Source organism: Coturnix japonica, chromosome 21, assembly GCF_054131305.1.
Source record: "Coturnix japonica strain WE chromosome 21, WE-NBRP24, whole genome shotgun sequence".
Lineage (NCBI taxonomy): Eukaryota > Metazoa > Chordata > Aves > Galliformes > Phasianidae > Coturnix > Coturnix japonica.
This window is the reverse complement of record NC_140683.1, coordinates 6019536-6036058: the sequence shown is the minus strand read 5'-3', so window position 1 is coordinate 6036058 and position 16523 is coordinate 6019536. Positions and strand designations below refer to the sequence as shown.

General features: G+C 54.1%; 1 protein-coding gene across 11 annotated transcripts in view; it reads right to left on the bottom strand.

Moving 5' to 3' along the window:
- RALGDS (ral guanine nucleotide dissociation stimulator) overlaps positions 1-16523 on the bottom strand; it is a 39064-nt gene that overhangs the window by 19306 nt on the left and 3235 nt on the right. For 4 of the 11 annotated variants that reach the window (XM_085521220.1, XM_085521222.1, XM_015879313.3 and 1 more), the window contains exon 1: positions 121-415. The exons of 2 other annotated variants lie outside the window; for them this stretch is intronic. In XM_085521220.1, the coding sequence (XP_085377346.1) occupies positions 121-288 (168 nt within the window). In that variant the 5' untranslated portion in view covers positions 289-415. Of the gene's footprint in view, positions 1-120; positions 416-6169; positions 6306-10561; positions 15343-16523 lie in introns of those variants that run through there. 5 more of the 11 variants (XM_015879314.3, XM_085521221.1, XM_085521223.1 and 2 more) reach the window with 3 other exon arrangements.

The following is a 16523-nucleotide window of genomic DNA, read 5'->3' as shown; positions in this document are numbered from 1 at the left end:
GCGTTGTCCCACAGCTGTCCCCGTACTTAACTCCGGGAGCTGCACCGCGATCCTCCTGCACCGAGCTGAGCCCCGACTCATCACAGCAAGACCCCAGCCCCCCATATCCCCCATCCTCACCTCAAGCGGCGGCAGGTCGGGGTCGAGCTGGGTGAAGCTGTGTAGCACTACGGGGCTGCTTTCCCCGGCCACCTCCAGCCTCACGCCGCCCCACAAGCTCCGCGCCCGCCGGCAGCCCTCGAACATGTCGGGGGCGGGCGGGGCGGCATGGTGCCGGCGGCTCACCATGGGCACCGCCACCGCATCCCCGGGTCGGCCCGGGGGGACCGGGATCCCGGGATAACCGGGGACCCGCACCGCCACCGCCCCCGGGATGGGAGAGCGGCTGCCGAAGGGAACAGCGGCGGAGCGACCCGACGGCACGGAGGGGCCGGGCTGAGAAAGCGGAGCTTGGATTTCCTCCCCCGCAGCCTCCGCCCGCCCCGGGGGTTGGACCGGCCCGGCTCGGCCCCCGGAGGGAAGGCGAGGGCGGAGGGGGCAGAGCTTCAGCCGGGAGCTGCGGGGGAGTGCGGGATGGGGCAGAGCGGAGCGGAGAGGAAGGGGATGGAGGTGGGCGGCAATGGGAGAAGCCGTGCAGGCTGGGACGCTGGCCCTGGAGGAGGGTCTTGGTATCGCCTAGTGTTCACGTAGCTTCTAACATCAGATCTGGGGTTCAGAGAGCACCACCTCGAACCCACCGCTAAGTATTAACCCAGTGATGCAGCCAGGCTGCTTCCCATCCTACAAGCTCAGCCCCCACGGTGCCATCTGTGCTCAAAGCACCGCCCAGCCCCAGAACATTTATGGGGGGCTGCAGTCACGGACCCCTGGGCCCCTTCCTGTACCATGGGGGACAGTAGGGTACACAGCAGCGATGTGTGGCCCTGCAGGGATGCACGGAAAGGGGAACTGGGCTGGGGGGCAGCAGGGCTGCCGATCCCACTCTAAAGCGTCTCTGAGTTCTCAGGCTGATGCCGAAACATCACAATGTAACTGTTCTCAGAGGCACAGAGAAACAAACAGAGCCGTTCCACACTTTCTGCACGCACTGAGCTCAGCATCCTCTCACCCTTCCCTGCCCCTTCTCCTTCCCTGCCGATTAATGCATGGCAGCTGCTGCTGACACCACCAAAACCCAGACGCTTACGCCTCAGCTCCCAGCACAGCTGAAATAACAGCAGCCTCCCAGCCGTGCAGCCCCGCGGCTTTATTTCCAATGAGAGCATAAATACAGGGGCTGCACATCCAGCTCTGCCCAGGGCACCTCCTGCCCGGGCAAGAAAGGATTAACAAAGCTGAAATACTCTTCAACTTGAAAATGTATCAGGCAGGAGGATGAGGGAGGACAATGAGAGTTATTGTCCTGCTTATCTGGAGCTGCAGAGGGTCAACGGGACCTCCAGGGCTACAGTATGGGAAAGGAAATGAAGCCCTGCACAAGGGCTGCACGCAGCCCCACACCTTTGGGATGATCTATGGGGTGATGCCAATCCTGACCCTGCATGCCATGCAGCATTGCGTGATGCAGCAAGATGTGCTCTGCAGTGCAATGGGTCGCATACAGAGCTCGGTGCATGCAGAGGTCAGGCACCTCCAGAGCAATCAGTGCTGCCCTCAGGGCTGAAGGGTGGTGGGGAGAGAAGCCAGGATTCAGCCCTTGGGGAGGTGAAATTGTGGCCTCACAGCTGGGATGGATCAACACTGGGTGCACAGAACAGACAGCAGCACTGCTTGTCTGCAGATACAAACCCTTGCAGAACATCACAGCTTTGCCTGACCTCTATGGGAAGCTATGGAACTGTTCGATGGGTGGCATTCACCCATCCCTTGGTTGAGCACTGAAGATAATTTCAGGAGAGAAAAACGCTTCTGATAATGGATAATAAATAATACAGTGCAGGAAAGCAATGGTGAGGGTTTAAAAATAGCCAGGCAGTTTCCTTTCCCCTCTCCTGGGAACCTTCTGGGCCTGAAAAGCAAAACACTCCAGCAGGGTCAGGAGTCCCAGATCAGGATGTTTGCTCAGCACTACCAACCCCACACACTCAGACATCAGGGCCGGTGCTCTGAGCACCTTAAGACCCAAAGCAAAGGGTCCCTTCCAACCCAAGCCATTCTGTGGTTCTAGGATTGTCTTACAGGCACGTGACTGTGGATTTAAGGAAAGCATCCACCACGGAATGACTCGGTAAAATAATAATCATCATACAAATAATCATTTCACGTTTGGCAAAGTCAGCAAAAGCTTTTCACAACACACCGAGCGCTTCATGTTGACGTCAGCTGTGAGCATCAGCAGCAGAGACAGACACAGGGCCGGGTGCTGCGGGAAACCCCTCACTTGGTTCTTCCTTCCCACCACTTCACATTGAGCGTTTGGCTGAATAAACACAAACTGGTGCCCCTTCAGAACACAGATCTGCCTTCATCTGCCACAGCCTGCAGGCTTCCCTGCATGGCAAATGATGCGGAACAGGCAACAAATGGGAGCGTGTGCCAATGCTGAGCCAGTGCCCTGGGTGAGCTCAGCACCTCTGGGTTCAGACCTTACGTTTGTCTCAGCACCAGGGCTCAGTGCATGCCCTGAGTTTTCTCCCACCGTACACAAACTCATCCCACAGCCCATAAGCACCCCCAGCTCCATCCAGCTGCTTTTCCAAGGCCCACTCTTAGCTGGAAGGTGATGATGATCATCATCATCATTACTAACATTTCTCATAAAACGAAGAACCAGCACCACTTCCTCATCTATTCCAGGGAAAAACCCTCAGACCTTATGCAAGAAGGGAACCTGATGTCACCGCCGCACTCAGCACACCCTAATACTGATGTGAAGTTACAGCACCCCTCCCAAAATCCAGGAACCAACAGATCCCAGCCAGTTCTCCTAAAGATCATCAGTGCCTAACAAAGGAAGCACACCTGGGCATTAGGAGTTAACCTCTCCACCCCACATTGCTGTGCTTCATCACCTGCAGCCCCATGCGCAGCTGGGCACAGCATCTCCTGCAGAGCCCCAGAGCTCGGCCATACAGCGTAATTGTGCCACAAATCTGGAAGGCAAAGCAGCTTGCAGGAACATTTCCACCCCATCCTACTCCTCATCTTTAACACCTGGACTAAATGATCTCAGTGACCTCTTCCAGTCTTTATAATTCCATGGTTCATACCAATCCACTTTGCCACAGTACTGAAGCACCTTCTGTTCGGGGTGATAACTTCAACCTCGGGTTTTCAGACCTGCAGTATGGAGCAGAATGCTGCCAGTAAGGGGAATCAAGGCACTTTCTAAGGAACATTCACAGAACTTTTGGCTCCAATGTCAGCTGAAGCCTGTCACGCTGTAGACACCAATGTGTATTTCTTGCACCCTGTGTCTTTGAGGGCAGCGTTCCTCTCATTGCTGCCTTTCTGCCAGAGCATCTTGGTCAGCTCATAAAACAACTACCTCAGGTGCTCGTAACCAAAAGGAAAACAGGAAAACCCTTTTTCTTTGTTGCTTAGCAATCAGTATGCAGCCAGCTTGGGGCTCCTGGCTGCACTGAGTTGTAGCTTCCACCTTTGCTTGGATGATAGAAGGGAAAGGACAAAGCACTGGTAGGAAAGAGAAGAGCTATGAAGCCACAGAAACAAGCAGGGAAAGTCATGGATGGGCGTAACCCCTGAAGAGAGGATAAATTCCTCTCTGAAATCAAAACATGTAATAGAAAAATAGAGTGACATCATCAGATGCCATTATATATATATATAGAAATACAGCTCTGTCCATTGCTGACGTTGGGTGCAGCGCTGACAGAGCACTCTGAGCCCTGTGGGGTCTCACTGCTTCCCAAAGGGAACAGAATCCATAGAGGAAAATGGATGGGATGGGAGCTCGGCCTCTCAGACCCACACTCAAGGGCAGGGAGTACATTTTTCCAGCGATGGTAAACAGCCAAAAGGAGGCGTTCAGCTGAATTGTGTAAAAGGAGCCTCTCAGAAACACGAGGATCTGGCACCGGATCAATAGAGAACTCCCAGTGGATAATAAAGAAACGTTGCTCATCTCCAGCGTGTTCTTCAGCCCTGCTCTCACCCCTCCTCCTCCAGCCCATTTGGTGCAGTTAGCCCAGAACAGGAGTGAGGTAGTGCAGATTGAAATGTCAGATCCTGGAAACACAGCACCAAGGTGCACCACACACACACAGAGTTAATGCTACAAGTACACAAGCAAAGGTACTAAAAGAAAGCCAGTTAAACAGGAACAAAGCCCTTCAGTGGCAGCTATGGAAAGGGATGTTCCAACAATGGTTCTGCATCAGGGAAAGCGTACAGCATAAGCTGATATGGCACAAAAACAGGAAGAGCTCTGATGAGAGGGCAGCATCTGCCAGAGACAGCCCAGGGAAAGTTCCTCTCTGTCCAGGCTTGGAGGTGGAGGGCAGATATAGACATGGCCTGTCAGTGCTGACCATGAGAGCAACAGGAGAGGAGCCTGGAAGTGTTGAAAGGGAAACCTTGCAGCCTAGATCCCGGTATTACCCCTATAACACATACAGCTAAATGGCTTAAAAGTCAATTAGGAACTGCAAAACTCTGTTGGCCATCTCACGAATTGGTAAACCCTCAGAACAAAGGTTGCTTTAACATACAAATTTTCCTTTCAGTAATGACCGCTTTAAAGGTTTCCGCCCTGCATTGTTTCAGGAGGGGAAGTCATCCCAATGTGCCTCCCAGACTTCCGCAGGGTTTTCATGGCCACACGACCCCATTGCACCCTTTGCAGGGTGCTGCTCCTCCTGCCCACTTCAGCTCAATGCAGCAAACAGTTCCAGCTTCCATTACAATATCAGTGCCATCATCCGAGCCTAAAACTGCACAAACTGAGAGCGAAAACGTGTGTAAGCAGTGCCTCCCACATGGACCTGCTGGTGTTGAACAGCACACAACCTCACACTGCAGAGGCTCGGGGGAATCCCTTCCTCTGCTCAGCCATCTTATATTCACATAGATTTAATTATCTGTGAGCCCTCCGTCAGATTTACATGATGTGGGTTCAGGAGTCCTTTGGGGAAAGCACACAGACACAGACAGGCACCCAATAGGGAGAAAGGCCAGAGAATGTGACCCAGGTGTTTGTAGGAGGGCCAGGAAGCAGAGGGCGAGCACTGCAAGCTGCTCCCTATGTGCTGGGTTCACCTTCAGAGCCATTCCTGCAGCATCCAGGAGCTTTTCCCACCTCTGATCATGGCTCACACTGGTCAGTCCCCTCCTGCACAGCCACCATCCACTTGTCACCTCAGCAGCTCACACCATTACATATCGATGGTTAATTACCCCGCTGCTATTTGCAATGCACTGCTGAGGAGCTGTGTCAGTATTTCCATGACACGCATTGTGGCAGCATGCAGGTGCAACACCAGCCTGGCATGCACTGAGTCACCTTCTTGCAAAAGCCAAAGCCCTGCAGAGCTTTGCTTCCCCTCCCAGTCTCTGTGGCTACTCAGCTCCACTTGCAAAGCTCTCTTCTGGTGCAGCCTGGAAATGGAGGCTGATTGGAGGTATTTAGAGGGGCTTTGCTGCTGCAATGCAGCCAGCGGGATCACCAGGGCAGTGCCTTGGGCTGAGCCCAAAAGAACCAAGGATAGAGAGCCAGGTGGGGCGCAGGCTTCGTGCAGTGGGAAAAGCTGGAGCTGTGCCCTGCAGCCCGTCCATCTCCTGCCTCATACTTCCCCCATCCCTCTGCCAAATGGGATGGGAAATCCGGGATTTTCTGCTCCTTTTCATTAGGTATTAGTCTCCATTTCCTGGCTCCAGCAGCTCAGGGGCTGCCTTAGTGTGACCCCCACAGACAGGGACTTCCCATCTCACAGACTACATCCCAATGCCCCACAGTTACCCCAGCTGTGCAAGTCAAACAGCCCCCATCCTGGCACGAAAGGCCATTTCTCCTTCATCCTCCCTACCTGCAGCTCTTAACTTAAGCTTCGTTTCAAGGATAGGAAGCAGAAGTGCAGGGGGAAGGTTGCTATAACAAAAGGAAAAACCCAAACTCTGACAGCAAAGCACAGAGAAGCCCAAAGGGAGAAGGAAAAGGTGAACAGAAGGAGGGGTATTTTTTAGGGTTATTTTTTAAGAGTCAGATTCTTACCATGGAGGCACGGGGGAAGAGGAGGACTGGGGATGCTGTCCTTGACCACCATCGGCACTGAGGGACCACCTGAAGGTTTTGATCTCACACCGCAGCTCCCCTCTCAGCCTGCGTGACCCACACACGTGGCCCCAGCAGTTAAAAATACCAAATATCACAAGTTCTGCCCAAATGGAGCCACCAGCACATTACAGCACGGTCATATGATGGAGCGAGAGCTGCTCCTCCGCCAGGCGGGACGGAGCCAACCCTCCCTGCACAAACACCAAAATCACGCAATGAAATCACTCCGGGTTAGCATCAGAGCCAGCCCTGGCTGCATCCAGCTGTGCTCAGTGATGGGCTGCAGCACTCTGCTGTCCTGCAAGCACATTGCACTGAGACTAAAGGGGCTGCCTGCATTGCATGGAGGCCAGGGCTCCAAGCTGGGCAGCTCCACAGCACTATTTGCAGCCCAAGTGGTGAAATTCAGCCCTAATTTGTGCTCCCTCTGTGATGATGTGGGGACATTTCAGAGCAAAACAAGAGCGGAGCGTATGTCAGCAGGAAACGAGGGCACCAGGGAAGCCACATCTGAAGGCAGGGCAGGGTCCAGCTCCAGGCAATTCATTGTGCATCTGCTTTGCAGAGACACGTCTGTGGAGTGTAAGCTGCAAGGAGAAGGGCCTCACTCTGCCCTCAGCTGTCAGAGCTGGTGCTGAGCTGGGAGAAGGAAGAGAAAAGCAGCAGGGAAACACTTGAGGTTGCCACCCTGAACAGCACATCACGTCCTCAACCTGAGTTAGGGAGCAGTGCTGCCAAAGGCAGCAGTGATTGGTGACCCTCTGCCCCATCCATTTAATGGGGGAACTCTGCTACTGGATGGATGGGCACAGCCTTGCTGGGAGAATTCCCAGAATCCCTGGGATTTTACAGTGCTCTCCTGGATCTCTGCCCTTGCAGATGAGAATTCAGCCTGGGTGACTTCTTGCACAGTTTCCAGCCTTCCTCAAAGAAGCCAAGTGATGATTCACCCCAGTAGAAAGTTTGGCCAAGAGCAGGGATGGAGGGATTTGTTGTTTTTGACTGTAACTGTGGTCAGGAAACAGTCCCAGTGCTCGCTTTCAGCTCCTCCCTCTCGATAACATCTACCATACACAGGCAGTGGAAAAGAAACAGCCTTTGATATAAACACGACAAAGCCTTTGATTCATTGTGGGGCTGTTTGCAGCAGCGGCTTTGCCCCAGCACCCAGCTCTTCCCCGTGACCTGTACAAGCACCAGGTCCTGGTCCCACCAGGTGGAAGCCCCTTGAATGGGGTGATGTGCTGAAGGGATGGGTGTTGGGTGCTCAGCCCTCAGCAAGGGTTCCCCAGTGGGATGGGATGCTTCCATGCCACATGTTTCCAGCTCATCCCATTGCCCAAAGGCTCCCATGGGATGCCGGGGACATTCAGCCTTCTAAGCCTGGGGAGGAAGGCTCAATTCCTGCCCCTTCACAGCCGTATCTGTCAGCCTGAAGCCCCAGGGCAGCTTCAATGCCCAATTAGTGCTGGGAAGATCGCTCTACTCCCATAGGCTCCAGCCGGGATTCATTGATTGCCATTTCCTCAGCACTCCACGGTGCAACCGGTGCTGCAGAGAGATGCGTTTCCAAGTAATGAAGCTGGAAATTAGTAACTCATTACCGCTGATCTGAAAGATTTTCTTCTCTGTGCATTACACCCAAGGTAACAGTCAGCTAAAACACGTAAAGCCCAAATGGGATCTCTGAAAAAAGCAGGGAAGGAGCAGTGTCACAGCAAACCTGGCCACGAACCATTCATTCCATCTCCAGCTCCCCCAGGTCTGGTTCTAAGGTCAAATGAAGCTTTTATCTCCCCCTCTATGCCAGTACATTGGGAAAAAAATATATGTAATATTAGAGGAATAAATTAGCATGTGAAATGTAATTTGACTAATTAGCCCAGTGGAGTGGAAAATGTTTGAGAGCCGCTTTGAAGTCAAAGCGACTGCTCTCATGACTACATCACTAATGAGAGGGGATGTGGGGGAACCAGGGTGGGTTGGGGGGTATAGAGAGGGCAGCAGTGGGGTGACCTCACCCCATGGTTCCCACAGCCAGGATTGATCCCAGGACACACAGCCCCAGAGGGTCCCCCCTGAGGGATGAGATGGTCTCACATTGGCATTGTCCCATCACTCACAAGAGCGGATGTTGCTGCTGAAGTTGACCAACCAACTTGCCCTCCAGCCCCATCATGTTACAGAACTGCCTGAGCTGCCACAAAAAGCCGTTATGTCGCTTACAACAGTCCGCTCATTGATTTCCCCATTTCCCAGATATAGAAACAGTTACTTTTCTATTAGCAAAGCTTTGGAAATCCCTACCCATAATAGCAAGAGAAGCATCCAGGGAAATGTTGCAACTGCTTTGGCTGGGTTATGAAAGAGAAAGACTGACAGTCCCATGGAAAGCCCCATGGGAAGGTGGGAATGAGAGCTTGGGGTTGGCTGGGGTGATGCTTCCCATCCAGCTGCCAGCACCCAAACGTGGGCACAGGCAGCACACATCGCTACATCCCTTCCCATCATGGGCTGCAAAGTGAAAACTCAACAGGGGATATGTACCACACGCACTGAAGAGTGGCAGGGCACAGGGTTGCATCCTTTCCCATTAGGTAGACTCATGCTGTCCACTCTCATCCCTGCAGACCTGCCTGGGTTATCCCAGCCAAGGCAGCTCTGGGCTGGGGCCAGCCCTGCAGTGTGGGCAGCATTCAGCTGCTTGCTCCCTGCTGGAATCAAGGCCTGGTCCCTGTTCAGTTATTAGAGCTTCACTGGGCTGCGTGCATCCAAAATCCCAGTGTAATGCACACCTAAACTTCTCCCACATTCTGCACCAGCACAGTGAGGTGTTGGCTCTGCATTTGCAGCCACCTCACCCCCACTTGCTGGCAAAGGCAGGAAGCATCCCTCACATGGGTTTTCCTCTTACAAATACACAGGCAGAGCCCCAGTGTAAGTGAAAATATGGAGAATGTGCTCTCCATGGTCAGAGCTTTCATCAGAACGCACTCATCTATTCCATTCTTCACAATGGAGTGAGTGCCCATTGGGGGCTGAGGGCAGGGATGCCCCACAGCACTGCTGAGCAAGGAGCAGTGAAAAACCCAGGCAAGCCAGAAGAGCTCTCCAACAGTGCCCAACCCCCATGATTATTATTACTTATTATTATTCTGCAATAAAACCATGGGTATGATTAGCAAGAGGAAGTCATTCCAAGCATGGAGGGCATCCCCTGCTCCATCCTGACCACTGTTCAGGTGGGCTCCACTCTCCAGTTCCTGAGTAGCCCGCACCAAAGGGAAACCCAGCCCCAGGTGCTGCTATGGAGCCGTGCAGACAAACCCAGCTACATGAGAATAAAGCTTCCATCCCAGAGGTCAGCAGCTCCCTCCCCTCCTCAGCATCACTCACTCCCACCCCTCCTCCTTCCCACAATACCACGCCCCGCTGGCTCTGCAGTGGCCGACACAGGTATCCTCATTAGCACAGCAGCACTGTAGGTGCTGGAAAAGCCCGAGGCTGTTTCTAAATATAGGAGCCCCATCCCTTATGGGGTTGCACACCCGTGCAAGGTACTCGCAGGGAGCCCTCCCTCCTCCCAGCGCACCTCTCCGCATCATTGTATCCCAATGAGCACACAGATAATAGAGAGAAGGTAGCATTCTCCGCCACGCACTAATTGCTTACCAGCAAGAAACTGCCGATTAGAGGCCCCTGTGGGGAGGACACACTGAAGAGCACAATAAGAGCACGGGCTTCCCTTGCAAGCCAGCTTTACCTTATTGCTACCAGCACCTGGAGCTCATCTCAAACCCTCACCCAGCTGGGGGCACTGCCCACTAATCCCCTGCGAGCTCTGGAAAAGATTTGACCCTATTTGGGGCTCTCCATCAGCTTTAGCACAGGAGCTTTTCCCTCCACAGTCAGATTCCTGGTGTATTCCTGCTATGGGCAGAGTTAAGGTGACAACAGGCAGATCCAAGCATAGGGGTTTATCTGCCTGGGTGCTGCAGCCCCCGCTGCTTTACTGCTTGTCAGCGCCATGGGCAGAGCAGCCAGCAAAGCAGAGCCATTCCCAGCCCGGACACCTACAACCAACCCACCCTTCTGCACCACCACCACGCACAGAAGCTTTTCCTGCCTCCCAGACCCCTCCTTCCACGATGCATTTAGCAAGAGCAACGCACAGCCTGCCTCAATACACGGAGCTTCGGGCTGCACCCGGAGGCGGTGCCACCTTTAACTTTGCCACGAGTTCACCACCCCCGGGCAGCCCCGGGGTGGGGTCACGGCTCCTTGTTGCCCCCCTCACACCCACCCGGCCCCGGCCTCGCTTCCACTCACGTCGTCGTCCTGCACGCTCAGAGGGATGTCCAACATGCACATCTGCACCGGCTGCACCAGCGCCTTCTGCACGTTGAACAAAGGTTTCGCCTCCATCTTCCCCGGCACGGAGGGGCTGCTCATTCTTCTCCCTCCGCCGCCGCCCCTCTTCCAGCAGCAGCTCCAACCCGGGCGGGGAGGCAGAGCAAAGACCTTTCCCTGCTCGCTTTCCTCAGCGCATCTTGCCAACAGCTCCGACAGCTCTTATTTCCTTCTCCTCAAATCAAAGGGGCTGCGAGGAGCTGAGCCGGGTATGCGTACGGCAGGCGATGCTCCCGTGCTGGCGGAGCAGCCCCGTGCCAACATACCGCGGCACGTCGCTTCTCACCGCTCCTTCCTTTCTTTCTTCCTTCCTTTCTTTCTTCCGGGGCGAGCTGGGTGCTGGCTCGGTGTGATACTCCCAGCCTCATCTACATGCACAACACCCCCGGACCCCCGCGCATTGTCTCCGAGGCACAACAGGTCTTGCCGGCTGTTGATTTCTGATTGCGATCAGATTGTGACTTGCGGCAGCTACAGCCTTTCCCGCTGGCTGTTGTGGCAGCAAACAGGCAGAGCTGGAAGGATGAGAGGGTGTGAGACAGGGAGCATGCCTGAGCCCGGCTGGAGCCTCCCCTTTTCTTTCCCTCTCTTCTTCCATCCCTGCTGCCCATTGTCGGATCAGCGCCGTCCTACACTCCAAGGACCACAGCCAGGCTTGAATAATTCATACCCAGAGAGCGCTGGAGGACCTGATGGCACTGGCAGCGCAGGGTGGCACTCAATTAAGGCAGTGAGCAGAGATGATTTTTTTGCTTAGAGGTCAATTCTGCATGGGAAGCTTTGCCTGGGTGAGCACAGAGCTGCCTCTTTCACTCCTCATAGCTCCAAACCTGAGTTTTCTTGAAAGAGAGTGGCACAAACCGAGGTGTTTCTGCTACTGAGAGCTACTACAGTGATGTCAGTGGGTCAAGATGGAGCAAGATGCGTGTCCCAGAGATGTGGCATCCCAGAGCCTTGCTGCAAAGCAGCAGTGCCCAGCACAAAGGCCATGCAAAAGTCCAGGAATGAACCAATGAAAATCCCCACTCCCTTCAAGCAAATCAGATTTTCTATCTTTAATGCAGCCCTTCTTGCTGGGCCCTGCAGTGATGACACAGGGTGGGAGATGCTTGTGGTAGGTGGCACAGAGGAGCCTAGTGCTGCATGGGGGCTCTGGGACAGGCTCCCATCCATTGCACATGGATAAGACGCTGCCTTCAGGGCCCTCCCCTGGCTGGCAGCACCTGGGAACTGCTGCTCTCATGCCAGCAAGGCAGTGTCACAGCCCAGGAAACATCCTGGCACAGTCACCATGTCCCAGTGACTCAAAGTGATACGTGCTCCCATGGCAGACTGCCCCATGCCTCATGCTGCCATCACTGGATGTGCAATTTGCACCCAGCATGGGCAGCACCCACAGCTTTGGTTCAAGGAAGGTGATTCAATCCTGCACTGAGCCCAAGTGAAGGAGCTGTAGGGTTCCAAACTCCCTCTGGTGCTTGGGTCCGTGGGATGCCCCCATGTCCTGTAGTAGCGCCAAGGGAGGGATGACAGCAGTGGCTGTTCCACATCACGTGCTTCTGGCATGTCCAGGGTCTACTATGACCAGCAGCCTTCTGTGTCCTCCCTTACACCCCTGCCAGGCAGCTCTAACAATTCCAGAGGGTCCACCCTTCCAGCAGTCACAAACCCCACAGGGAGATCGTGAAGGAAAGCCAAACAGCAAGCACAGTGTGCTGGGGGAGTGCCAGGCAGAGCAGCGCACAGGGCTGGATGTGGGAACGGCTGCTTCTGAAACCAGCTCAAACCCACAGCACTGGGAACTGGGTGATGGGATGTGAGAGCAGCCGCACACACAAAAATGCAGAATGAGGGCACTCACATGACCCCAGAAATGGCATGAAATGTCCCCTGTCTGCACTTACTGCACTGAGGGATGTTGTGCTCCTAAAGCAGAAGCCTGGGAGGTGCTTTGGGACAACTCACCACTCAGCAGAAGCAGAACACAGAGATTCCCCCAGCACTTCAGCAGCCCAGACAGGGAGATCCCAAACAGACACCAGAACAGCAGCACCGAACCACCCCATCTCCTGTCTGGCTGGCATGGGTGGAAGCTCTGATCCCACACCCACACACTGCTGGAGCCCAGGGAGCAGTGCAGCCCTACAGGATGTGCAGGAGAAACCCCCTCAGCACCATCTCAGCCCACAGCTCTTGAGCAGAGTGGGAAAAGCCAGCACAGACCCCATTGCTTCCCCATTCTGCTTTGCAAGGGAGTTTTATTGCTTCCTGCAGACTCAGCAGAGAAAACCCACATCAGGACCTCACTGCTTTACAGCAATAACTCTGCCTTGGCAGGAACAGAGAAACTACAGGGCAAATAAGTGGAGCTGCCTCTGCTCCCCACAAGCACAACGTCTGGGGCTCTTCACAACAGAGCACAGTCAAGACTCTGCAGATGGGGATGAAGGTTTCAATGGCAAAATTCCACACAGGAGGATTTCAGCACCCAGCACAGCTGACACAACACAAACATTCCACATGCTCTAAAATGCAGTGCCCACCCCTTGGTCACACTGACACCGAGCGACAAAGACCCACCCAAGGAAAGCCAGCCCCAATGCTTGGTGGATTCGAGCATCAAAGGCTTCCATACAACTAAAGAATTCCCACAAATAACAATGGTGAGTTTGTTTTTCCAAGGACATTTCAACTCCAAGTATTGTCCACGAGCCCAAACATCGCTGCATCCTGTGCATGGAGGAGAATGCTTCGCTTCAGAGAAATGATGCAAAACCTGACTGGTTTATTTTCACAGCGCGAAGCTGATAGAAAGGCAAAGAGGAAATAAAGCGGCGTGACGAGTAGAAAGCAAATGGAAAATCCCAGCTGCTCTTCCCCTCTGAAGCTTATCGGTAAAAGAAAGAGGAAATCTGCTTTTGAAAGCACAGAAATCCCAACATGGCAGCATCCCTCTGGAGAAATGTGGTGGCATTTATAGGGATTCATAGGCATGGATGGGGGCTGGGCATGGGCTGGGACATGGGGATGCAGCCCTGTGGGTTTTCCAGGGCTGGGACACTGATTCCTCAATGCACACCTAAGGCAGCTCAGTATCCAGCTCATGGTTCTTCTGTATGTCCCATCTGAAATCTGTCTGTTTTGTCCCAGATGAATTAAGAGAATAAACTCAGCTCGTATTTAAGCCTGAGCAGAACCCAGCCTGGTCAGCACCCTGAGCTGAATGAATTCCCCAATTCCCCCAGAATAGAAACATATGCAAAACCTGTTCGTGTGAAGCACAGACAGTCCTTTAATAACACGGAGCAGCAATTACCGATGCCAGCTATTAAAGGAAGGGGAACCAATTAGTCATCTCAGGATTCCTCCACACGTTTTCCACTTGAGGGATTTCCAGCAGCACATCCCTTTGGGATGGAGCACACCCTGGGAGCTCCCACACCCCATGGGGAGGGACAGGGATGCTCTCCATCACTGGATTGTGTCTCCATGGAAATAGTCACTGCAGCAACGCAGAGCAGCAGGGATGGAGGATGCAAAGGAGGACCTTCCCCCTAAACAGGAACTGGGAGGTACCTACAGCCACCCCCTCCTCTGCTTCTGAGGCCATTTCCCTGCATCAGCAGCACAGTGGGGCTCCAGTGCTGCCATCCTGCTGCCGCATCCCGTACTGAAAGCACTTCATCCTGCTGGAATTGGTCCTGTGGGAGCTGCAAACACTGAGCTGTCACAGTGGGGATGGCATTGGGAGGGAGGAGAGCTGGAGGCTGCCATGGCAATGGGCTGATTGAGTTTCCATAACGACCTCAGAGAAGGGGACAGAGCCTGGGCTGGGGGCAGCGTGCTGCAGCTTTGGGTGTGCACAGGTGGGCAGCAGGGCTCACCCATCCCTGTGCCATCCCCACAGGAACAGAGATCCTTGTTGCACACAGTGTCTGTGTGACACGACAGTAGTGCTGTGGGGCACAGAGAGCTGCAGGCACAGGCCAGGCGCGACAGCCCCTGCTGTCACCAGTGATTATTTCTTGGTGAGGGTTTATTCCACCTGGCAGCCAGGCTGGAGCAGCAGCCGTCTGCAGAGAGAGCCCAGGCTGGCAGCAGGAGTGGGGCGGCTCTCTGGGCATATGGCCACATCCATCAGGACCTGCATACAAACAGGGCTCAGAGACTGCATAAGGCATGACCTGGAGTGCCCAACAGAGCCGGAGCATCCTGCAATTCACCATCTGAAGCTCAAGCATACCTCAGTGCATGCTTTCCCCTACCCAACACGTGGCCAAGGGGTTATCTGCAGGTCCCCATCCCTGCTCCATGTCACTTGTCAGACAGCAAACCATGGACTCAGAGATAAGAGCAGCAGCAGCAGCAGCTTGGAGCCTCCCAGCCCCATGCAAATAGCCAGGGCTCCCCCAGACCACCCCCCTCCTCAGAATGATGTATGGCCAAGGGGCTTGGAAGAAACCTCCACCATGTGTGGTCCCCTTCTCACCAGCTTGTTCTAGCACAACACTTGTTGCATGGGAAGATTTCATAGAACCATAGAGTTGGAAAGGACCTTTCAAAGCCATCTGATCCAACCCAGAAATGAACAGGGACACCCACAGCGTGCTGAGAATCCCATCCCCTGACCAGGGATGGGGTGTCACCACCTCTCTGGGCAACCTTCTTACAGGTCCATATTCCTGGAGTAGGTGCACAGCAGGACAAACACACAAACAGTGCCACGGGGCAGGAGCATCCTGCAGGAGTGAGACACAGCATGGGAGGTGCACATCCTCCATCCCACACCATGCACAGCCATCGAGCGACCGCTGCAAATCGGATGAGGCTCAACCCCGGAGGCCCACCATTGATTTCTGTTGCCTAACAACGGGAAAGCTTTATAATCCCATTAACTAAACACCCTTTCAAGCAGCAGTGGCAGAAGCACCGAGGGGACTTGTGTAAGAAGGAGGAACCACCCAGTGCAGCACGCAGCTCCACGGATGCTGGGGGCTCCCCAAATATGAGGCTGTGACCCCTGCAGATCTGACCCATGAACCAAGCAGGTCATTGTCACAGGAGCTGGGAGCTATTGCACAGGACAGCAGTGCCCAGGCACACAAATTTGCAACATCTGGCCCCAGAATATCAACATATCATCGCATTTCAGTCCATCCTTAACCACCAACACCCTGCTTGCACTTGGAAAAGTTCACCAGCAAAAAGACAGACCACAATTTAAACATTCCACAGAAAAAGGTGAATTTTGTTGCTCCAGTCGCTGTGCACAATTGCCTGCCCATTGCCATGGAAATGCTGAAGAGAGAGCTTGGGGCGTGCTGGGGCTTTCATCCTCCTCTAAGCAAATCCAGGGCCTTGGGCAGCCACCAGCTTGCAGCACTCAGAGGGTTCATGCTCCCTGTGGATGGGTAATGGAAGGATCCCATCACATGGAACCACAGAGTGGCTTAGTTTGGAAGGGACCTTAAAGATAATCCAGTTCCAACCCAGATCTGATATTCAGGGCCCCATCCATAGCCTTGAGAACCTCCAGGAATGGGGCACTCACAGCTCTGAGCAGCTTGTTCTCTCTTCCTTCTGCCTTTCTTCTCCAGACAGGGAAGCATGGAGCTGGAATACCCCAGCATCCCCAAGCTCTGTATGCAAAGCCTCTTTGACTTTCTCCTGATCTCATGCAGGCCCAGGGTGCTTCTCCTCCCCTCCTTGATCTGCAATAGGTGGGTGACCGATTGGGGCAGCCTCCCTCAGCCCTTCCTCCCCCCATCTACCAAAGCTCTGCATGCAGAGCAGTGGAACACAGCGAGATCTCCCTGCTGGATGACCTCGTGGCCTCCAGGGAGTGGGAACTCTGTCCTATGAGCCCGTGATCCCCCGACAC